Genomic DNA, 20,151 nt, shown 5'->3' on the forward strand with positions numbered 1-20,151 from the left:
TGGAAGGAGCTGATGGTGGCCCAGCTGAATTGATGCATTTTAGTTCAAGAAGCCTGACTAATTATATGTTTGATTGTTTGAGACCAAGTCTCCCTGTGTATCTCTGGCTGGCCTGGAACTCACTATATAGACCAGGCTGGCCTTGAACTCAAAGATTTGCCTGTCTCTGCTTCCCAGTGAGCCACCATGCTCAGCTGTAATACTTATTTCAATTGTTAACGGACACAATCTAAAATCACATAGGAAGAAAATCAGTGAGGGACTGTCTGGATCAGGCTGGCCTGTGGGCTTGCATGTAGACCATCTTGATTAAGTAACTGACGTGGGAAGACCCAGTCCACTGTGGGCAGTGCCATTCCCTTGGGGTCCTGGACTGTACAAGTATGGAGAGGGAATTGAACATAAGAAATACACATGCATTATTTTCTCTCTATTCTTGACTGAGGTTATGACTACTGATTTAACTTCCTACCTTGACTTTCCTTCAGTAATGCACTGTAACCTTTGTCAGGGAAGTAAACTTTCTATTAAAGTCATTTTTTTTTTTTTTTATGATCACAAATGAAACTAGGACACTGGTTTAAGGCCCAGATCCCAAGCAAGAGAAAAACTGAGTCACTATTCCTCGCAGAGAAAGTAGTCAGACCACTCACTCACCTCTTACAGGCTTGCTTCTTTTGTTTTGAGACAATGTCTCAATATACAGGCCAGCTAGTTTTGGGCTCACTATGTAGACCAGGCTACAATCAAACTCCTGAGATCCACCTGCCTCTGCCTCCCAAATGGTGAGATTAAAGGCATGCACCACCACATTTGGCATAAAGGATTAATTATACTCTGCAGATCCAGAGAAAGCTATGAGACCTTGTAACTAACTTCTCCTTCCCCTTTCCTATTCTTCCTTCCTTCCTCTCTTTCTTTTTTTCCCTTTATTTCTTTTGAGAATTCTTTGTCTTTGTGTGACCCACCCTGGCCTGAACTCCTGGGTTCAAGCCATCCTCCTGCTTCAGTCTCTCAAGTAACTGGAATGACAGGTATGTAATACCAACCTTTCCTCTGTGTGTGTGTGTGTGTGTGTGTGTGTGTGTGTGTGTGTATGATTCCCACCACAGGGTCCTTACATGCCAGACCTTCCCTATGTGTGCTTTTCCTTAAGCCTTTGGATAGAACCTATCATCACACTCTGTACTTGAACTTGTGTAGAATCTGGCTCCCTGATATTTGGAGTCCAGGGCACACATCCTTCCCGCCCCCCCACCCCAAGTGCTCATAAGTGTGCAGGGACAGTTAGGTAAGCAATGGTGAGAAACAATATCAAGTTCCCAGAGAAGCCACTATGGCTACAATTGGACAGGGACCCTGAAGAAGCTGGCAGACAGAGGCTGTTGTTTGTGGCTATGAGAAGGTCAAGGGTCACAATGACCATGGTGAACACTGGGAAGGTAATGTTAGGTGTCTACATGAAATTGCTGGATCGGGGAGGTGGGCAGGAGCTAGGGAGGAAGACAGACCAGGTGTGAGGTCACATCTGTACCTTCATGTCTGACGAGGACATGGAGAAGTGGGACAGGACTAAACATAGTGGGAGAGTCCATGCTGGGAGTGGACAGAGCCAGTGGGGGTGTGGGAGAGAAGGCCCAGAGGGGCAAGAGAAGCTTTCTGAGTAGGAAGGAGGTGACCCACTCAGCAGGATGTGGGGCCAATGACACACAGGCCATTAAGCAAAGTGATACCCACATTCCTAGGTTGGGTGACTAGGTGGAGGGAGGGACACTAATTTACTTGGGAACCACAGAGCCATGGAAGGGACAGGGCAGAGAGGTTGGATTCAGCTTGGGGTAAGTTCAACTTTGAAGATGGAAACCAAATGAGCTTTAAGAGGGAAGTGGCCCCAGTACTAAGCTGGCAGGAATGCCTTAGAATAACAGAGATCTCCAGTAAGGAGATGTGGATTGAGGCTTACCTTGGGCCTGGATACATGAATCATTTCATCTGATTTACCCTTCAGCCCTATTGAGGAATGCCATTGTCTCCATGGGGAAAACACCAGCCCATGGTAAGTTTTATATGCCCGATTGCAGCAGGAACAAAGGAAACAGAGCACCCAACACTATCATGAAGGAAGGTCCCTGGTCCCTCGCCCCATCATGTCCAACTCCCCACCCTCACTGTCACCTCCAGCATCAGGGTACAGCTAAGCTGCAGGAGGAAGGGGGGGTCTCTCCTCACCTGTTCCTGTACAACATCCACACTCCTGATTTTTTTTTTTATTTAGAGTGGTTGGACTTGGCAGAGGCTGTAGAGAAAATCTGTGTGTAACCACGCTGCAACCATACAGTAATCACACTGGTGTTAGAATTTACAGAAGATCTCTAAGATGTTGGGGAACAGAACACCTGACAATTCATGTTCTTGAAGAGGAGGCATTAGAGAGCCCGGCCCATGCTCACTGTCTCCCAACCTACGGCCAAGGAAAGACTATGAGGATACAGATCAGGGTTACCCATAACCAGCAGAGTCCTCATTAGAACCTGAACCACCTGGCCAAGTGTGGTGGTGCATAGCCACAATCTCAACTCTCAGGAGGTTTGCTTTGGATTTGAGCCTTGCCTGAACTACATGGTGAGTTCTACTAGGCCAGCCTGGACCATAGAACATAGAATACGTTGTGGAAGCCTCCCAGTGTGTGGAATTTTGGGACGGTGGTCCAATTGGACTGACAGATATTAATCTAGGTTTTAGCATTAGGACAAGTTTTGTCCTTAGCATGACCCCAAAACTAAACAAGGTCACAAGAAGCCTCTCTAGAGACAGCAGTGCTAATTGTGGGAGAGCATTGGGCAAGAGAAAGACCTCCCACTGGAGATCTTAAGCCTTTCCTGGAGGCGAGGAACCAGCAGCCAGAACAGATGTCACAGTGATGTGTTTTCAGGGACACTCCCTCCCCACCCTCACTGTCACCTCCAGACATGTCACCCTTCAACCCAGGCCATGTAGTGCCCAACCCCCAGTCCCTCTGCCAGCTGCTCTGATCAGTCAATGCTAAGGTTGGATCTGCTGCCTTAACTGACCCCATCCCTCAGTGTCTCCAGAGCCTATCACGGGACCCCACAGAACCAAGTGCTCCACAGAATGCTTAAGACGCCAACAGCCATGGTCATCACAGCCAAGAGAACAGTGGAAATTTACACTCTGCAGGCTGCTGAGCAACACTTCTGAGCAAGCTCTGTTCTTCATGCTTTGCTACCAAGTCCAAGGCCTCTGTGGCTTTTGAATTCTACTGCAGGTTGCAGGGCACTGTGGGTCTCTTTCCCAATGCCTGTGAGCTTTCAGAGGCACTCTGGAGGATGGCAATGATCTCCTGCAGGAGCCCATTGGGCCTCTGGGTTGGTGGCTTTGCTCTCTTCATCCTTGATCCTCTTCCATGTCTCCCACTCCAGTGTTAGCTCTGGACACTAACCTTTGCTCCAGATCACAACCTGAAAGTCCTTCCCGTCTACACCTTGGGCAAGAATATTGTTCCAGAGTGGCCTCTGCCACCCCAGCCTTCCTGCCCTCTCAAAACATACTCCCCACAGGCGGCTGCCTCTTGAGCAACAATGACTTCATCTGAAAAACTGAGCCAAGGCCCTGCCAGCATACAGGATTCTGACTACATAGGCAACAGGCCAATTCCTGGCTAGCCCGACAGGTCTTCCACAGCCTAAGCCAGACACGTGTATGTCTGCTCTACTTCTTCTGGATTCACATGTGTCTAGGTCTTACCATGCTCCGCACTCAGCTGGTGGCAAAGCAAACAGAAGTAAAGGCTAAGATCCTAGAATACGACTGTTACTAAGTCCATCACAAGTGAGAGATGCAGAGAGTTAACCGGCCAAGACCAGGATGGACAGCATGACATGACCAGGTCTGAATACTTCAGGCCTTCGTGATATCAATTCCCTAAACTCCCCCAAAGGACACAGGATTAAAAGCCCATTTGTAGAGCAAAGAACTCTAGGAAATTCTATCCCCAATTTGATGGTGCCCTGCAGAAGAAAAGGCTTCTGGGAGATTTGGGGTTGAGTGAAGTTTAAAAGGTCTCCCTAGCTAGACTTTTTGGGAGGTACTGATGTATGGTTAAGGTTGGGTTGTTACTGTGGGCAGTGCCTCATGGTGCTGGTAGGCCTTTGGGAGGGTTAGTTCACAGAGCATGCTCAGAAATAGCTTTGGAAGTGACTGGGACTAACCCACAGAGACCTTGCAGGAGGCCTGGAGATAATGATACATGCTAACCAAGAACAAAAACCAAGTTCCCTTGGCCTCTTAGTGCTCTGTCTCTTAGAAACAGTGTACCCAGACAGGGGTAGATCCCACATAGAACAGTTAAGTGGCATCAACTTTGAGGTGAAAGCTAAGTGTATGGGTTTGTTTGCTTTCCATGGATTGTTTGGTTTAGTGCCCTGTTAAGGTAGAACTTGCGGTCTGGCACTTTGCTAGGCAAACACAGCCAATGATCCCCATTCCCAGGCCTGGACCATGTGAGCATTTTGACCAACATTTGAGCGTACACTTAAATCCTGATTTTTCCTTCTTACCCAGAAGACCTTTTGAAATTTTGATGCAGAAAAGAACCTCCTCAGCCTGTCAGTCTGAGGCCCTTCAAGTCATTAGCTAGGAAACAGGATCAGCTGGTAGACTTCATAGAGTCTTTTGTTCTGAGGATTTTTATTCACTCTGAAATGACTTGCTTGGCCTGCTGATGTAGCTCAATGTAGCCTTGCACATACAAATACCAGGGTTTCATTTCCGGCACCACAAGAACCATAAGCCAGGGGTAGTGGGACATACCTGTCAATCCCAGCACTTGGGGAGTGGAAACACACTGATCGCCCCAAGCTACATAGTGAGCTTGAAACCAGCCTCAGCCATATGGCATTTTCTCAAAAAGTAAAATGAAATAATATTACTTGCTCTTTTATTCTGCCAGTTACTGAAGATGAGAAAAAAATACAAAGTCAACAGTTCCTTCTGCCACACCAGGAGTAGCTTATTCTAGAAGACTCTAGAAGACAAACCTCATCCAGGCCACATGAGCGAGGCCTGGCATCTAAGCTGACATCCTTAGAGAGCAGGTGGGACACAAGAAACAGGCCTTCAGACCAGGAAGTTAACAAGCAAAGGATGAGATTCACCCAAAGCCCACGAAGTTGATGCAGTTTCCAGGTAACATGCATGTTGCTCAGGAGAGGCAGAGGGGGACGGGAAGGAGAGGGAGACAGGAAGGAAACAACTTTGAGCTGCATCCTCTGGGTATGGTGACCAAGCTCTAAAGTTGTTGCTTGAGAAATTGTTAAGGCCTGATCACTGTACCCCCACAACCAGCCTGAGGTCCCACTCCCCAGGGACATGCAACAGCACACTGAGCACGTGCACAGCAAACAAGACACAACCTACTCTTTAAGCATTTCATCTTTTCCTTCAGACCTGAAACATAATGTAAGATGGGGTTATTAAAGCGCAAAGACATGCAAACCCAGGTTCAGAATGAGTGTTTCCATTTGCTGGTTTCAGCCAGTAAATGTGGAAGCCTTTAAATGTTAACGGGGGCAAGTGGGCATTTGTGTTCATCTACGTGCTACTTATCCAAATGATATAATTGTAAACATGTATGTTCTCATGTTCATGTAAAGACTTAAAGTTAATTTTCTCTCTATCTATGTAAATATTTAATTCTAGAGCTTTCAACATGTCCAAGGTTTTTGGTGTGTGTGTGTGTGTGTGTGTGTGTGTGTGTGTGTGCGCACGTGTGTTACTTTTATATACATTCTGAGATAGAGTCTTATATAGCTTGGGTTGGCCTTGAGTTTACTGGCTATCTCAGCATGACCTTGACAACCTGATCTTCCCACCTGCACCTCCCCAGTGGTAGGGTTACCTGTATACACCACCACAACTGGACTCCAAAGTCTCCAGGTTATTGCTACACATTGAAAATACAGCCCAAATGCCGTGTGCACATTTAATAGCTAAACCAACATTAGATAGTATTGGAATATGTGTCCATCAGCAAAATTTTGGAATGGGAACACTTGGCAGGAAGTGTTGAGATGCAGCCCTGATCTCTCTGGCTGGAGGCATCGCTTGGCACATGCGGATGCTTCTCACACCTTGTTGGGTAAAAAATGATAAGTGGGTGGAAGTGTGTGAGAGTTTCTATAAATGGGATAGTAAGGGTTAACAGAGCTGGATATTCAGACCTTCCACTGTGGCCATGGTGAGGGAAATGGCTCCTGAGAGAGAAGAACTCAGTCACCGACCTACCTCCATTAGCCAGGAGGTTCTCGTGTACTTTTCCCTTAGAGTCTTCCATGACCTCCACCACACTCTGCGCCATTCTCTTTATGAGGCTTTGGGGAGAGAAGAAAGAGCCAGTGAGGTGAGGCGCTGCTGGCAGGACCACTCCGCCCATCCTGCTGGCAGAGAAAGGAGCCCTCATAGCCGCTGGGGGCAGCAATTTAGCAATCTGTAAGGAGAGACTTAAAACATTAAGAACCTTTGAACCAGTCATTCCACTTCTGGGAAACCATCTTGAGGAAACAGGAAAAAAAATACAGAAAAGCTTTCTGAATAAAAATATGTTCTTTGCGGCACAGTTGCTGACAATAAGAAATTGGAAGCAACCTGGAGGTTCAACAATAGAGAATTGTTTGAGGATGGTCTATCCAGCAGAGGGATTATTAGGCAGACATTGAAAATAAGATTTACAAAGAATTTTAAATACCGTGGAACAAGGCATGTATTATAACGTTAGATGGAAAAACACAAGACAGAAACTTAGACAGTAAGATGCTCACTGGCTGTGTTATGGGCAAATATTTCTACTTGATACTTTTTTTTATTATAATCTGGCAGTCATTTTATTAAAAAAGCCAAACCTCGGGCCTCCAGTAAACATACTAAAAGAACTCAAGCCATATACCAGATCACAGAAGAGAAATGCAATGCATCCATCCTCTCTCAATCCCTCTCCCTCTCTCTCTTACTCTCATTCTCTCCCCTGCTCTCTTTCTCTCTCAAAACTCCAAGTGATATAAGGTTTCTTGTACCCCAGAATATCCCCAAGGTTACTATGTAGTCAAAAATGACCTTAAACTCTAATGCCCCTGTCTTTACCTCCCCAGTGCTGGGGATGGAGTCATTTATCCCTATGCCTAGTTTTTGTGGGGCTGGGGATTGAACCCAGGGCCTTGTACTCTACCAATTGAGTTATGTCCCCAGTTACACGTCTTCCACTATTGGCAGGCATAAGTCCCATTGACCACTCATAGTGTGGAACCTTGGGCAGAGGAACATCTTGAAAGACCCTGTTGTTGAGAGTAAGAAAGGAGAAGCAGGTAGACACGTTTCCATGACCTAAGTAATGAAGCTGATAGCCGAAAGAAACTGGAAGACACAGAATAAAGTAGTTTACAGTGAACAACCACAGCACCTGCCTAACCTGTGTGAGGCCCCGGGTTTGATCCTCAGCACTGCCTAAAAATATATAAACAATGAAACGAGGAAGAGAGTGGACAGGACTAGAGGTGCAGCTCAAATACTTGCCAGCAGATACACAGCTCTGGTTCAGTCTCCAGCACTGTAAAGCAGATGCCATGACTTCACTCCCGGAGGGGAGGCAGGAGGATCAAACGTACAAAGTCATCCCTGGCTACTTAGTAAAGTTGAGGCCAGCCTGAGCTACATAAGACCCAGGCTCAAAAATAAGTAGGCGTGGAGATGGTGCTATACTCCTTTAATCCCAGTATTTGGGAGGCTGAGGCAGGTGAATTTTCAGTTTGAGGTTTGCCTAGTCTGCACAACAAGTTTAAGGCCAGCCAGGGCTACACAGTGAGACCTTCCCTTACAAAAAGCATATATACATACATACATATACATATACATATACATGTACACACACATATGTATATATGTATGTATATAATGTATTGTTCTCCAAGCACAGGAAACAACCAGTTATGCATTCTTCCAGAATTTACCTCCCACATAGGTCAAGTGTGTTCAATGTTTCTCTTGATATCGACTCCCATCTGTAGATGTAAACAGGTGTCAGTCAATTTTCCTGTGATCATTGTTTTAGCCTCACTCGGCTTCTGGGAAGTTGAGTATTGTCTTACCCCTTCCACGAGGAAACTGAAACGATCTGCTCCCCCTCAAGTGTCTTGGCCACTGTGTCACGCTACACTGTAGACACTGTCGCCTGCTCTGCATTTAAATGCCCACCGGTGTGCCTGTATCTCTTCAAATTGAGGTTAATAGTCTTGCTTTGGGCAGCATTGACCACGAACCTAGCTAAGCTGTTTTCTGGGCTTTCGTCTGGGGTGGTACCAAAGGGTCAAAGGTTCTTTTCGGAGAAAAGGATGGGGTCCCAGGTGTTTCCGTGAGAGACCTAGAGATGAGCAATGGGCTCCTGGCTGACTGCTCTGGGTTCTCTGCCCTCTGGCTCCCAAGTGGGTTCAGCAGATCAAAGGGAGACCTAATGTCTAGTCTGCTTCCCTCCGGCAGAGCTCTCAGCTCCTGCAGCCTCAGGGTTGTCTCAGCCCAGGTCTCTTCACTGTCCAGTAAGACTCTGCTACAGTCCCACACAACCCTGTATCTCTTTGTTACAAGAACTGTATCTCCTCCAGTTACCCTAAAATGAGTATGCCTCCTGTCATCTGCTGGGACTGATTTGGTAAGAGATTTTTTATACTAACTTATCAACTACTGTGCATCTAGCAATATGTAGGTGCTGAGACTAAGCAAAGTCCCTGCTGTCGCAGAACTTCAGTTTCAGTACTACTGAAAATTCCTTTTCCTTTTTTCAAATCACCTTAGTAACACATGCAAGTTGATCCAATTACTGCAGCCACTGCAACCCATCCAGTAATTACCAATTTACATGGGCACTACCATATCACCGGGCCCAGCAGTTGCTCAGCAATGTCTGTTGGATGAATAAACAAAACCAGCACCTCATCCATCCGGAATTCTTAACTGTTCTCCATCTGGGCCCCTTCAAGGTGTCTCACTGTGGCAAATGGAGTCTCTCGGCACATACTGGGTTTCAGAACACTTCAGACTAGCATGCTCCGATGAAGCTTAAAAGCAAGAAAAGTCTCTTGTTCCACAGAACAAAAGCAACTTGCTGTGATCAGAAACTGCGGTCACCAGAGAATTACCATGTCACCTAGCGAGAAGATTGTTTTTCCTAGCAAAAGGAATGAAAGGGCCATTTTCAAATTTCCTTTTCTCCCTTTACACTATGTGTGTATATATCCCTTTCATGTCAGAGTGAGCAGCTTCCTCATCTACAGCGTAGAATCTCACCACCCTGCCCTGCCACAAGGCATTCCATAACACTAGGTTGTTTCATGTCTGAGTTGATGTTGCAATGATCCATACATTTTACCCTCTTGTATAGGTGTGTGTGTGTGTGTGTGTGAGAGAGAGAGAGAGAGAGAGAGAGAGAGAGAGAGAGAGAGAGAGAGAGAGAGAGAGGAGGGAGGGAGGGAGAGAAGGAGGGAAGGAGGGAGAGAGGGAAGGAGAGAAATGGGTTTATGATCATCCAGGAGGCTACATGTCCCTCCTTCCTCAGGCCTGCTGAATACAGACACATGAATATACATATTTGTCAAAACTCACCAATCTGTTTACTAAAGATGGACACATTTCACTGTATATAACCCTCTCTCTCTCTTTTACATGTGCATGCATGTGAGCTGGCAAGTGTATGTATGTATGTATGTACACATGCTGTGCATGTACATGTGTGCCTGTGTGTAGGTACATGTGAATATCTGGCTATATGTGAAAAGAACAGAGGTATACCTTGGATATCTTCCTCAATCACTCTACACCTTGTTTTTTAAGATAGTGTTTCTTATTGAACTTGGAGCTCAACTATTCAGTGAGACTGGTTGACCAGTAAGCCCAAGGTCTTCCAGTTTCTGTGCCATACCTTCAAGTGTGATTACAGGCTTGAACCACTTACCCATCCTGTGTAAGCAAAAGGAAAACCAAACCAATGGACAGTACTGAGGGAGGCGGGCCTGTAGCCTCCACATGCACACACACATAGACACAGGAACCTGCCCACACACATGTGCCCACAAAAATGTATACATACAAAGCTGCAAACATTTTTTAAAGAAAATATACAAATCAGTTGAAAAGGAGAAGGAAAGGTTTTCAAACATAAAACAGATTTTTAAAAAATGTATAATAATGCAGCTGTCTATAATTTCATTTTCAGTACTTATTTTATCTTTATTCAAGTGTCTGTGTGGATATATATGCCTGTAAGTGTAGGTGCCCCCAGAATCTAGAAGAGGAGGTCAGATTCCCTAAGTTGAAATTGCAGGGAGTTATAGTTGTAAGCTACCTATGTGGGTCCTGGAAATTGAACTCAGGTTCTCTGAAAGAGCAGCAAGTACTCTTAACACTAAGCCATCTTCCCAGACCTTAGTTTATTTGTTGATTTGTTTTTTGAGACAGGGTTTTTCTGGCTGTCCTGGAACTCTTTCTGTAGACTCTGGGATGGCCTCAGACTCAGAGATCTGTCTGCCTCTGCCTCTTGAATGCAGAGGGATTAAAGGCATGTGCCACCACCCTAATTTATTTTAATAGTCTCATTTGCACATTTACTGATTTATATAACAGGGTGTTTGTTTTAATTATTGAATGACAATTCTATAACACACACACACACACACATGCAAACACAAATATACAAAAACTAGATCATGCCCCCCCCTCAAGGTAGCTTCCCGAGGTTCAAGCATGGAACTGCATGAGGCAGACTCCTCTCCAGGGGTATACATGAACACCAGGTGGGAGAAATCTCAGATCCCTAGCTTCTGTAACCACACATCAAGAAACCCCTGCTGTGCAGGAACGCTGGGGTCCTCTCAGTCCCTGTCAGTAGGTAGGAAGTCAGAGGCTGCAGGCACTGGATGAATCTGGAAGGGAAGGCTCAATCCTTAGTCGCCTGAGTCACAGTTCTCAGGACTCAGGCACAGAGCAGATTCTTCCTAAGTGGCCTTCAGACACAGTGGCCCCAAGGGCTCTCTCTGTACGTATTTTACAGCAGAGTCCCAGTGAGCAGCTCTGCCAGACAAGCTGTCATCTGGAACCCCGCCTGCCCCAGAAGCTGTAGCCCAGCCCTCTAGCCTTCTAGTAGGAAGTATCACCCTGCTCCATCTCTCAGGTTGGCAGATGCAGGGTTCCAAGTTCCTGAGGGAAAATCTGAATTGCAAAAGCCAGGCTTTGGAGCTTTGGACATGGCTTAGTTGGTCAACTGCTTGCCTCAGAGATCCCCAGAACCCATGCTAAACATAAAATAGACTTGTGTGATGGTGCATGTTTATAATCAGTGCTGGGGAGGCAGAGGCAGACAGGTTCCTCAGACTTCCTGGCCAACCAGCCTAACAACCTACTTGGTGAGACAGACCCAGGTCCCGGTGAGAGGCTCTGTCTCTCAAAAAAAATAAAAATAAAAAAAATTTTAAAAAGTGCATATCCCCTGAGGAAGGAACACCATCTGAGGTTGTGCTTTGGCCTACACACATGCACACACGCAGATGGGAGGGATTCCCCTCTTCCCTGACTCGTTTTGTAGAATTTTAGCAAAGCAGGATGTAGTTGGTCTGAAATTGCTCAGATGCCTGGAGAAAAGAAAACAGGTTATAGGACCTGAGCCTTTTCAGGGCTTGGAGCACCAAGAACAAATTCCACCTTGGGAGCCTTCTTTGGTCCACCAAAAGGAAGCTGTAGAGCTTACCTGGATCTTCTCGGAACAAGACTAAGCCCAAGAGCTGAGAAAACTGAGGCAGAGAGCCAGAAAAACTGACCCCAAGTCACACACCCTGCCCTAAGCTTCATGTGTCTATCACAGAGACAGGTCTCCCTCTGCTACAGGTGCTCATGTGTCCCCAGGGCAACCAAAAGCTCCAAAGTCACCCTGTGTCCCACTGTTTCCAATGTGTCCAGATGGGAAATCTCATACAGGAGAAGTGCCTGACTAGTGAGCCCAGAAACTTCCACAGAGGGTGGGATGTGTGAATCACCCTAGTCTTTGTCTCTCTGCATCCACCTCTGCCAGAGGACAATGACAATGACATCAGTCTATAGACTTCAGGAAGAGGTAGCAGAGAGTTTCTTAATATAAAAACAAAGGTCAAATGAAGCTTCCAGAGGTGTCTAGAGATTCTCTGCTCCAGGAAGCTCTGGGCCCAGTCACACTTTGCTTTAATTCTAACTGACTTTGAGAGACTGGAACTTCTAAAGACACTGGAAGTGTAAGGAAGCTGGCTTTGGAGGGCATGCCTGTGATCTCGGCTACTCAAGAGGCTCAGGGTAAAAAGATGGAAAACTCAAGGCCTGCCTGGATGGTAGACTGAGTTCAAGGACAGGAAGTCGGACAACTTAGTGAGATCTTGTTTAAGGGGCTAGTTGGCATTCTAGAACTTGTATGCTATGGCCCAGCAGAGTAAGCTCTCAGGAGGTTGGGGAAGATCAGGAGTTTAAGGTCATCATTGGCTATATAACAAGTTCAATGCCAACCTGGGCTACATGAAACCTTGTCTCAAAAAAATAAAGATGACAGAAAGCCACAGCACCCTAAGCCATTGTTTACTTGCCCCCAGAGGAGACACAGGCAAGGAAGGCTGCTAGATCTGAACTCAGCTCCCAGAGGACTGTCGAGAAATGTTCTAAGGTCTCAGGGCCTTTTAAGACGAGCACCCCCTAAACATCGAGAGAATAGGAAAGGGTCATCACATAGGCATTTATATTTTGCACACCAACAAGCACAACCACTGTGCCCTGACTCAGTCGGGCTCCAGGACACCCAAGGTGAAGGGCACCCTGGGGAGGTGCCCAGGGGCTGCATGAACAAACACAGGGAACTGGTAAAGCAAGAGAGCGGAACTACAGGTGGCTAATAGGCACTTGAAAGTGTTTAGTCTGGCTGGGAATCCCAGAAATACGCACAGAAACAACCACACAGCCTCCTCCTTCTGCCAGGCAAACGTGTTGTCTCTCAAGGGCACTTAGCTGATGGGGTGAGGAAAGGGCCTCTTGCCACACTACAGGAACAATTTAGCAATGTGTACAAACAGCTTAAATATTCCATGTGGGGTGTGTGTGTGTGTGTGTGTACTACTGGGAATCAAACCCAAGAAAAACCTATAATGCAATCTGAGGGTATAATTTTAGGGTAATTAAAAAATAGTTACATTAATGATGAAAGCAATATTTAAAAGAACAAAGATGGCTAACATATTCAATGTGTTAATTATAATAGAATGAAACATGTATTCTATCACCATAAATGAAAGAGGGGGTGGATAGGAGGGACATGCTTAGTGGTACAAACCTATATAATCCTAGTGGTCAGGAGGACTGAGAAAGTAAGACTAGGAGAGTTCAAAGCTAGTCTGGGCTACATTATAAGGGAGGAGGGAGGATGGCTGGGCAGTTAAGAAGGCTTACTTTTCTCACAGAAGACAGAAGTGTGTCTCCCAGAACCCCTGTCAGGTGGCTTACAAATGGGAATTTGATACTCTCTTCTGGTATTCACAAGCACTGTGCACACGTGCACACACACACACAATCTTTAAAAAGGAATCAGCAGCAGGTCAGGTAATGAAGAAAATTCCAGAATCTCAAAGGTAGATGATGTAGCCCTTGATTCATTCTTTAACAACACAGCAATTGAACTAAAAATGGGAGGAAAGATGCAGAAATAACAATTTTTTAAAAAAAAAATCAACCTTCCAACGATAGAAGGATTAAAAACTGCAGAATACTTAAATTAAAAATAAGACAGCTGGGGGCTGGAGAGATGGCTCAGTGGTTAAGAGCACTGGCTGCTCTTCCAGAGGTCCTGAGTTCAATTTGCAGCAACCACATGGTGCCTTACAACCATCTGTAATGGGATCTAATGCCCTCTTCTAGTGTGTCTGAAGACAGCAATAGTGTACTCACACACACACACACACACACACACACACACACACACACACACACAAACACACACACACACACACACACACACACACATATAATAATTAAAAAAAAAAATAAGACAGCATTTCCAGGCATGGTGGTACACACCATTAATCCCAGTCCTCAGGAGGCAAGAGGCAGGCCAGCCTGGTCTATAGAGAGAGTCCTGGGATAGCCAGGGTTATACAGAGAAACCCCCATCTTGTAAACCAAAGGGGGTGGGCAGAGACAACACAGCATATGACAATTGAAATCATAGCATATAATTTACAGAGGCAAATTCAGTTGCTTTTGGCATTTCAAAAAATAAGAATATAAACAAGTTTGGTGTGATGGTTCACTGGTTAAACCAGACAAACTAAGTTCCATCCCTGAGGCCCACATGATGGACAGAAAGAAAATAGCTCCCATAAGTTGTTCTTTGGCCTATTTGTGCACACATAACAAACAAAAATGTAATAAAAATTTTAAACTAAACAAGCAATTCAGTATGCTTTCTTGGAAACAGAAAATAAAAGCACCCAAATAAAGCAGGAAGGGAACAAGAGTATATGCAAACGTTTAAAAATTTTAGAAGTCATAGGTCATACAACCAGAGGGAGGAAACCTAGAGATCCATACCCGCTACAGTGTCCTCATGAGAACTCTCTGGCTATGGAATCTTTTGTCAGCCAACTCTGAGACAGCTTCATAGAATCACGAGGGAAAAGAAAAGCCACATGACAGGTGACGTACCCAAGGGCAAGTGGCAGGCATGGACATGTCAGAGGAGCCCATGAGGCACAGCTGAGTGGCCATATGCATGTGAAATGCAGTATATCAACCAGCACCACAGAGCAGGCTGAGGGCCTGTGAAGGACTCAACCCTTTAGGAGGGTAGGGGAGGTAAAATCATTGGGTTTCTTAAATTATTTTTTAAAATGATTTACAGAGTAAACTAACATGGGCATTGTGAAGGAATAAACCTTTCTAAAAACGGAATGCTCTCATAAGTGTAAGCCTTGCAGCTACATGGAAAAACACTTTGTGCTCAAGTAAATAAATAATAAAAGGATATGGAAACAATACACCTTGAAAACTGTCCCTGCTCTGTTCCCCTGGGCAGAGGCAGTGCTGACAGGTTCCTGCTGCATGACTTACAGGCCCCGAGAGCATTTATTTATCTAGTAACACTTGAGTACCATTCAAAGAATGAGGGAGGCCATTCCAAAGGACTGAGGGATTTATGAGTCCATTCGTTTTGCCCTAAGCTCTAGTATAGACTCGTAAGGCAAGACTCCTAAATACAGTCTTGAATGAGACAGTATTTGGGGGTGCTCACAGCACACAACCGTCCTCTTTCCTCAGCAGGAAAGTGCCTGGGAACATACATACATACACACACACACACACACACACACACACACACACACACGAAACAATATAAACTTTCATTTTTTACCACACCTAGTGTCTGCTTTTAAAGATAGTTTTATGGCATCTGCTTCCCAGTGACAGTCCTCATCCTGCGTACACGTGTGTGTTCCTCAAGCACATGTTGAATTACCATCAAGGAGACTTGCATAATCAAAAGGCAGAGGACAAAATATGAGTGCCTGCTAGTGGGAAATAGCAAGCAAAGCTAAAAGCAACGGGGGAGCGAATCGTTCTGCGGCAGAGCTTTAGCACTGTCTGGGCTTCGGTGAGAGATGGAGGCACTATGGTGTGTGTGGAGGGGCAGCTAACAATCTATGGTCTAGAGAAAGGAACTGTATAACAGCTGCCATTTCTGCAGGCCGTCAGGGAACAGCCTGCACTTCCTAAGTACATGGCAGTGCGCACTGCAGCCTGAACAGAGACAAAACCGAAAACTCAAGGCAGTCTACGGCAGGGGCCTGCTTTCAGGTTCTTTACGTCTGTGCAGATGACCTGTTTTGACTGACTAGGACCTAGCATTCCAGCTAGACATGTGTTATTTGGTGCAGTGCAGCCTCTAAAGGAAGTTGATACAAGGGGCTTTGCTCCTTTTTCCTGGGTGACTGACATGCTTTCAAAACTACAAGATTGGCATTACATCTGTCCCCTTCACTCTGCCCTGGTAGCAGAGCAGTGGCCACAGTGATCTCAGCTGTCTTCATGGTTCGTGTCGTCTCATGGCTTTGCAAACTACAGTGATGAGGACTGCCTCCACCTATATAAAGTCAACCTCCCATATAGAACAAAAGGACTGGTCAAGGATCAGAAAACACAATTTTCTTGTTTGTTTTTTGAGACAGGGTTTCTCTTTATAGCCCTGGATATCCTGGAACTTGCTCTGTAGAGCAGGCTGGGAACTCAGAGACCCTCCTGACAGCACTGGGATTAAAGGTGTATGCCACCACTGCCTGGCAGAAAGCCCAATGCCTAAGCCATGATCTTCATGCATTTTGGTGAGAGTATAAATGGGACTGACAGTTGTAGGGGTGCCAGGGGTGTGCCTATAATTGTATGTGCAGAGACTCTGAACCCATATCTCTATTTTCATCCCTTTGCACGTACACAAAGGGCCAAGGACTAGAAGACATAAGCATCCAGCAACAAAGAGACGAGCAAGTCAGAGTGCAGTTGCTTAAGGCAACACTTCCAGAAACAAACAAACAAGCAGCCAGCCATGAGCTAACATGAAACTTTCATTGAGGTATATTATTAAGCAAAAGAAAAGAAAAGGTAGGATATATGTTATCATTTACATAAGGTATTCTCAGGCTATACAGTTTTATTTGTAGTGTCTCTTGAGATGGTCTCAAGCATCCCAGGCCGACCCTGCTATGCTTGAGTTATGGACCCTCTTGCTTCTGCCTCCCATGGGTTGAGATTTTAGGCAACTGCCATCACATCCAGCTTATTTTGTTACTGAAATCTTGCTATTTTGAGCTGAGTGTAGTGGTATATGTCTTTAATCCCATCACTAGGGAGGGAGGCAGGAAGAGGCAAATGGATCTCTGTGAGTTCAAGGCCAGCTTGGCCTACAACAACAGTTGTCGACAGCCAGGGCTATTGCACATGGGACGGTGTCTCAAAAAAACACACACACAAACAAAACAAGAAAAGAGGGCTGGGCCAGTGGTTGTGCAGGCCTCTAATCCCAGGACTCTGCAAAGTGAGTTCTAGGACAGCCAAGGCTACACAGAGGAAACCCTATCTTAAACTAAGTAAAACAAACAAACAAAACAACAACAACAAAACCCAAAACAAGAAAGAAAAAGGAAAATGAAAAAAGTAATCTTGCTATGTTGACATAGCTGGTTTGGAACTCATAATCTTCTGACCTCAGTCTCTTGAGTGCTGGGCTACAGGCATGTGTCACTGCCCTCAGAAACGCTATACATACTGACTTGTACTTTCATGAAGCCTCACCTAGTAAGTTATGATAACAAAGCTTCAAGAGAGAGAGATAATCAGGAGATGAGGGAACATGGAGTAGACAAACAGATACAAAGAAAACTTAATTTCACTCTGTAGTCTTGTTTTGTTTTTCTTATGTGCACACATTACTAAAAAAAAAAAAAAAAAAAAAAAAAAAACTGTAGGCAGACATGTAGCCTTGGTTAGCACTTAGCATGCTGAAGAAGTTTAAAGGCAGCCATAGCTATTACACAGTTGAAGGTCAACGTAGGCAACTTACCGAGACTCGGAACAAAAGGAGGGGAGAAGAGAGAGGAAGGAAGTAAGGAAGGGAGGAAAGGAGGGAAGGAGGGAGAGAAGAAGGAAGGGAGGAAGGGAGGGAGGGAGGGAGGGAGGGAGGAAGGAAAGAAGTATGGAGGGAAGGAAGTAGAGAGGAAAGAATGAAGGAAGGGAGGGAAGAAAGTTGTCTCCAAAAATCAAAGCAACAAGGGACCCAGAGGACACAGCACTATTGACACAACATGCCCAAGTGACCCCATGGATTCTTTCTTCTGGCTTCTGAGACCAGGTTTAGACAAGTCATACTTTGGTTTGGCCAAAGCAAGAACACTGTGTCCTCTGACAACAATGGCAAATTCTTACTTGTATGTAGTAAATAAGAAATATTTTACCTTTCAGCAAAGGTATCGAGTTTCCCCAACTCATCAGAGAGACCAACAAGGGAATCCAAAGTCCCCACCTAGGAAAAACCATAGGAGTTAAGCTCAGGTGCTTTCTGGCTAACAAGTGTGAGGTGTTCTTCTAACAACCACACCAGGGACTCTCACTTCATGTTGAGTTGGTCATTTTTAGCCAACAACCAGACTAAAAAGTGGAAACATATCAACTGAGGACTATATATTTTACTTCATTATTATTATCTCTGGGTGTAGTGTGCACATGCATGTATGTGGATACTTATACATGTAGAGGTCAGAGGTCAATATACAGCATCTTTTTCATTTTCTTTCTATCTTGTTTGTTTGGTACAGAGTCTCCCACTGAAATATGGAGCTCACCGGTTCAGCTAGACCAGCTGACCATGGACCTCTGTCTGTGCCCCAAGCTGGGATTAAAGGAGCACGCCAGTGAACCTCATATGGATGCTAGGGATCCGAACTTGGTTTCTTGCAGTTGTACACAAAGCACTTTATTACATGAACATATGGACAGAATGACAACAGAATAAGCTGACGTAGCTCTCTTGTAGGAAGGACTATCATGTTGGTGGCCTGACCTCAGTCCAGTTTATAGAGGTCCTTTTTGGATTATTTAAGGTCTGTTTCCTAGTATAAAACTGAATGAAGTATCTAAAGAACTTTTAAAGGGTCTTTCAGAGATATGGGAAGAAAAGATTACAAGTAGATCACACCCAACTTTCTACCTGGGGGCTGAGGCTTGAACTCAGGTCCTCAACTGACTGTAGCCTAAGCTTCCTTCTTCCCTCTCTCTTGCCACAACCCCTCTCTCTGAGATAGGGTTTCACAATTTAGCCATTTTGTAGAGCAGGCTGACCTAGAATTTATAGCAACCCTCTAGTCTGCCTCTAGAGTGCAGGGTTTGTGGATGTGAGCCACCAGGCCTGGCCTGCCCTAATCTTTTTGAAAAAGATTATTCCTGGGGATGGAGAGATGGTCCAATAGTTATGAGCACAGACTGCTCTTCTAGAGGACCCAGGTTCCACTCCCAGTACCCACAGGACAGCTCACAACTGTAACTCTACTTCCAAGGTCTCTGATGCTCATGGGCACCAGGCACACACATACATACATGCAAACAGAAGCACTGGTACAAAGCTCCTAAAGTATACACCCAGCTGTGCTATGGGTCTGTTTAGATGCAGCAGCCTCTGAGGAGCACTCCAAAGGATCAGAGTGTACATACACAGTGCCCTTCCTTCCACTTCCCATGGACACTATCCACGTGGCCTACCCTGTGTGTACTTATCTATGGCTTCAGGTCCAGAAGGGCCACCGTTAACCTGGGGCTATGACATAACATCCCACTGACCCCTCTGTCCATCTTCTAACTCAGGCTTGTTCATGGTCACTGTTCTACATTTGCTGGAAGTCTTTATGCCTGGCTTCTGCTCAGAAGCCACCTCCTGCTCAGAAATCCATGCCCTCCTCCAATCCATAATCTCCTTCTTCCTCTTGCAAGAATTTACCTTGAAGTCTGGGATGGCGAACTTGGTGTTGTGGGACAGGTTAGACTTTGAAGTTACGTTGTTCATCCTCTCCAGAGCTTGTAAATTTTCCTTATCGCCAGGGGCTGAAATAAGCCAAAACTCGGACATGTCTGTAAGTCTTCCGGTTATCTAGTTACTGACGGGCACCAAGACTAATGCACACAAACAGAAACAGGAGCAGAAATGTGTCTGGTGTCTACTTCACCTTTCCTTACCTCAGAATTAATCCTTTCTGGGCCCTGTCACTCTTTCCATTTGTCATGCCTGGATTCCTTGACCTTCTAGTTCATTTTCAGCATCTTTAAGGACACCCATTTGCCACCATGCAATATTATTCCCTGCCCTAGGGCAGCCCCGTGTCCTAGGAAAACCTCTCACCTACCCTCCCTGGGTGGCTCTGATTGGCCCACACTGGTTCCTTGCATTTCCCAGCTCCAGTCTACAGCAGTTCTAAGGTGGACAGACAGCAAGCTAAGCATGGAAGGCTTCTGGGAGGATTTTTTTTTCATCTTGGCTTGTATGGAACCCAGGAA

General features: G+C 45.4%; 1 protein-coding gene across 3 annotated transcripts in view; it reads right to left on the reverse strand.

Annotated features, from left to right (window-relative positions):
• ATP6V1C2 (ATPase H+ transporting V1 subunit C2) overlaps nucleotides 1-19,726 on the reverse strand; it is a gene marked incomplete at its 5' end in the record, with an annotated part of 35,943 nt that extends 16,217 nt beyond the window's left edge. For 2 of the 3 annotated variants that reach the window (XM_080909106.1, XM_080909105.1), the window contains 3 exons: nucleotides 6,304-6,389; nucleotides 18,063-18,130; nucleotides 19,598-19,726. In XM_080909106.1, coding sequence (XP_080765232.1) covers nucleotides 6,304-6,389; nucleotides 18,063-18,130; nucleotides 19,598-19,726 — 283 coding nt within the window. Of the gene's footprint in view, nucleotides 1-5,436; nucleotides 5,467-6,303; nucleotides 6,390-18,062; nucleotides 18,131-19,597 lie in introns of all 3 variants that reach the window. The other variant, XM_080909104.1, reaches the window with a different exon arrangement.
• Between the last annotated feature and the right edge of the window lie 425 nt (nucleotides 19,727-20,151).

Source organism: Micromys minutus (genome assembly GCF_963924665.1).
Source record: "Micromys minutus genome assembly, chromosome: 1".
NCBI lineage: Eukaryota > Metazoa > Chordata > Mammalia > Rodentia > Muridae > Micromys > Micromys minutus.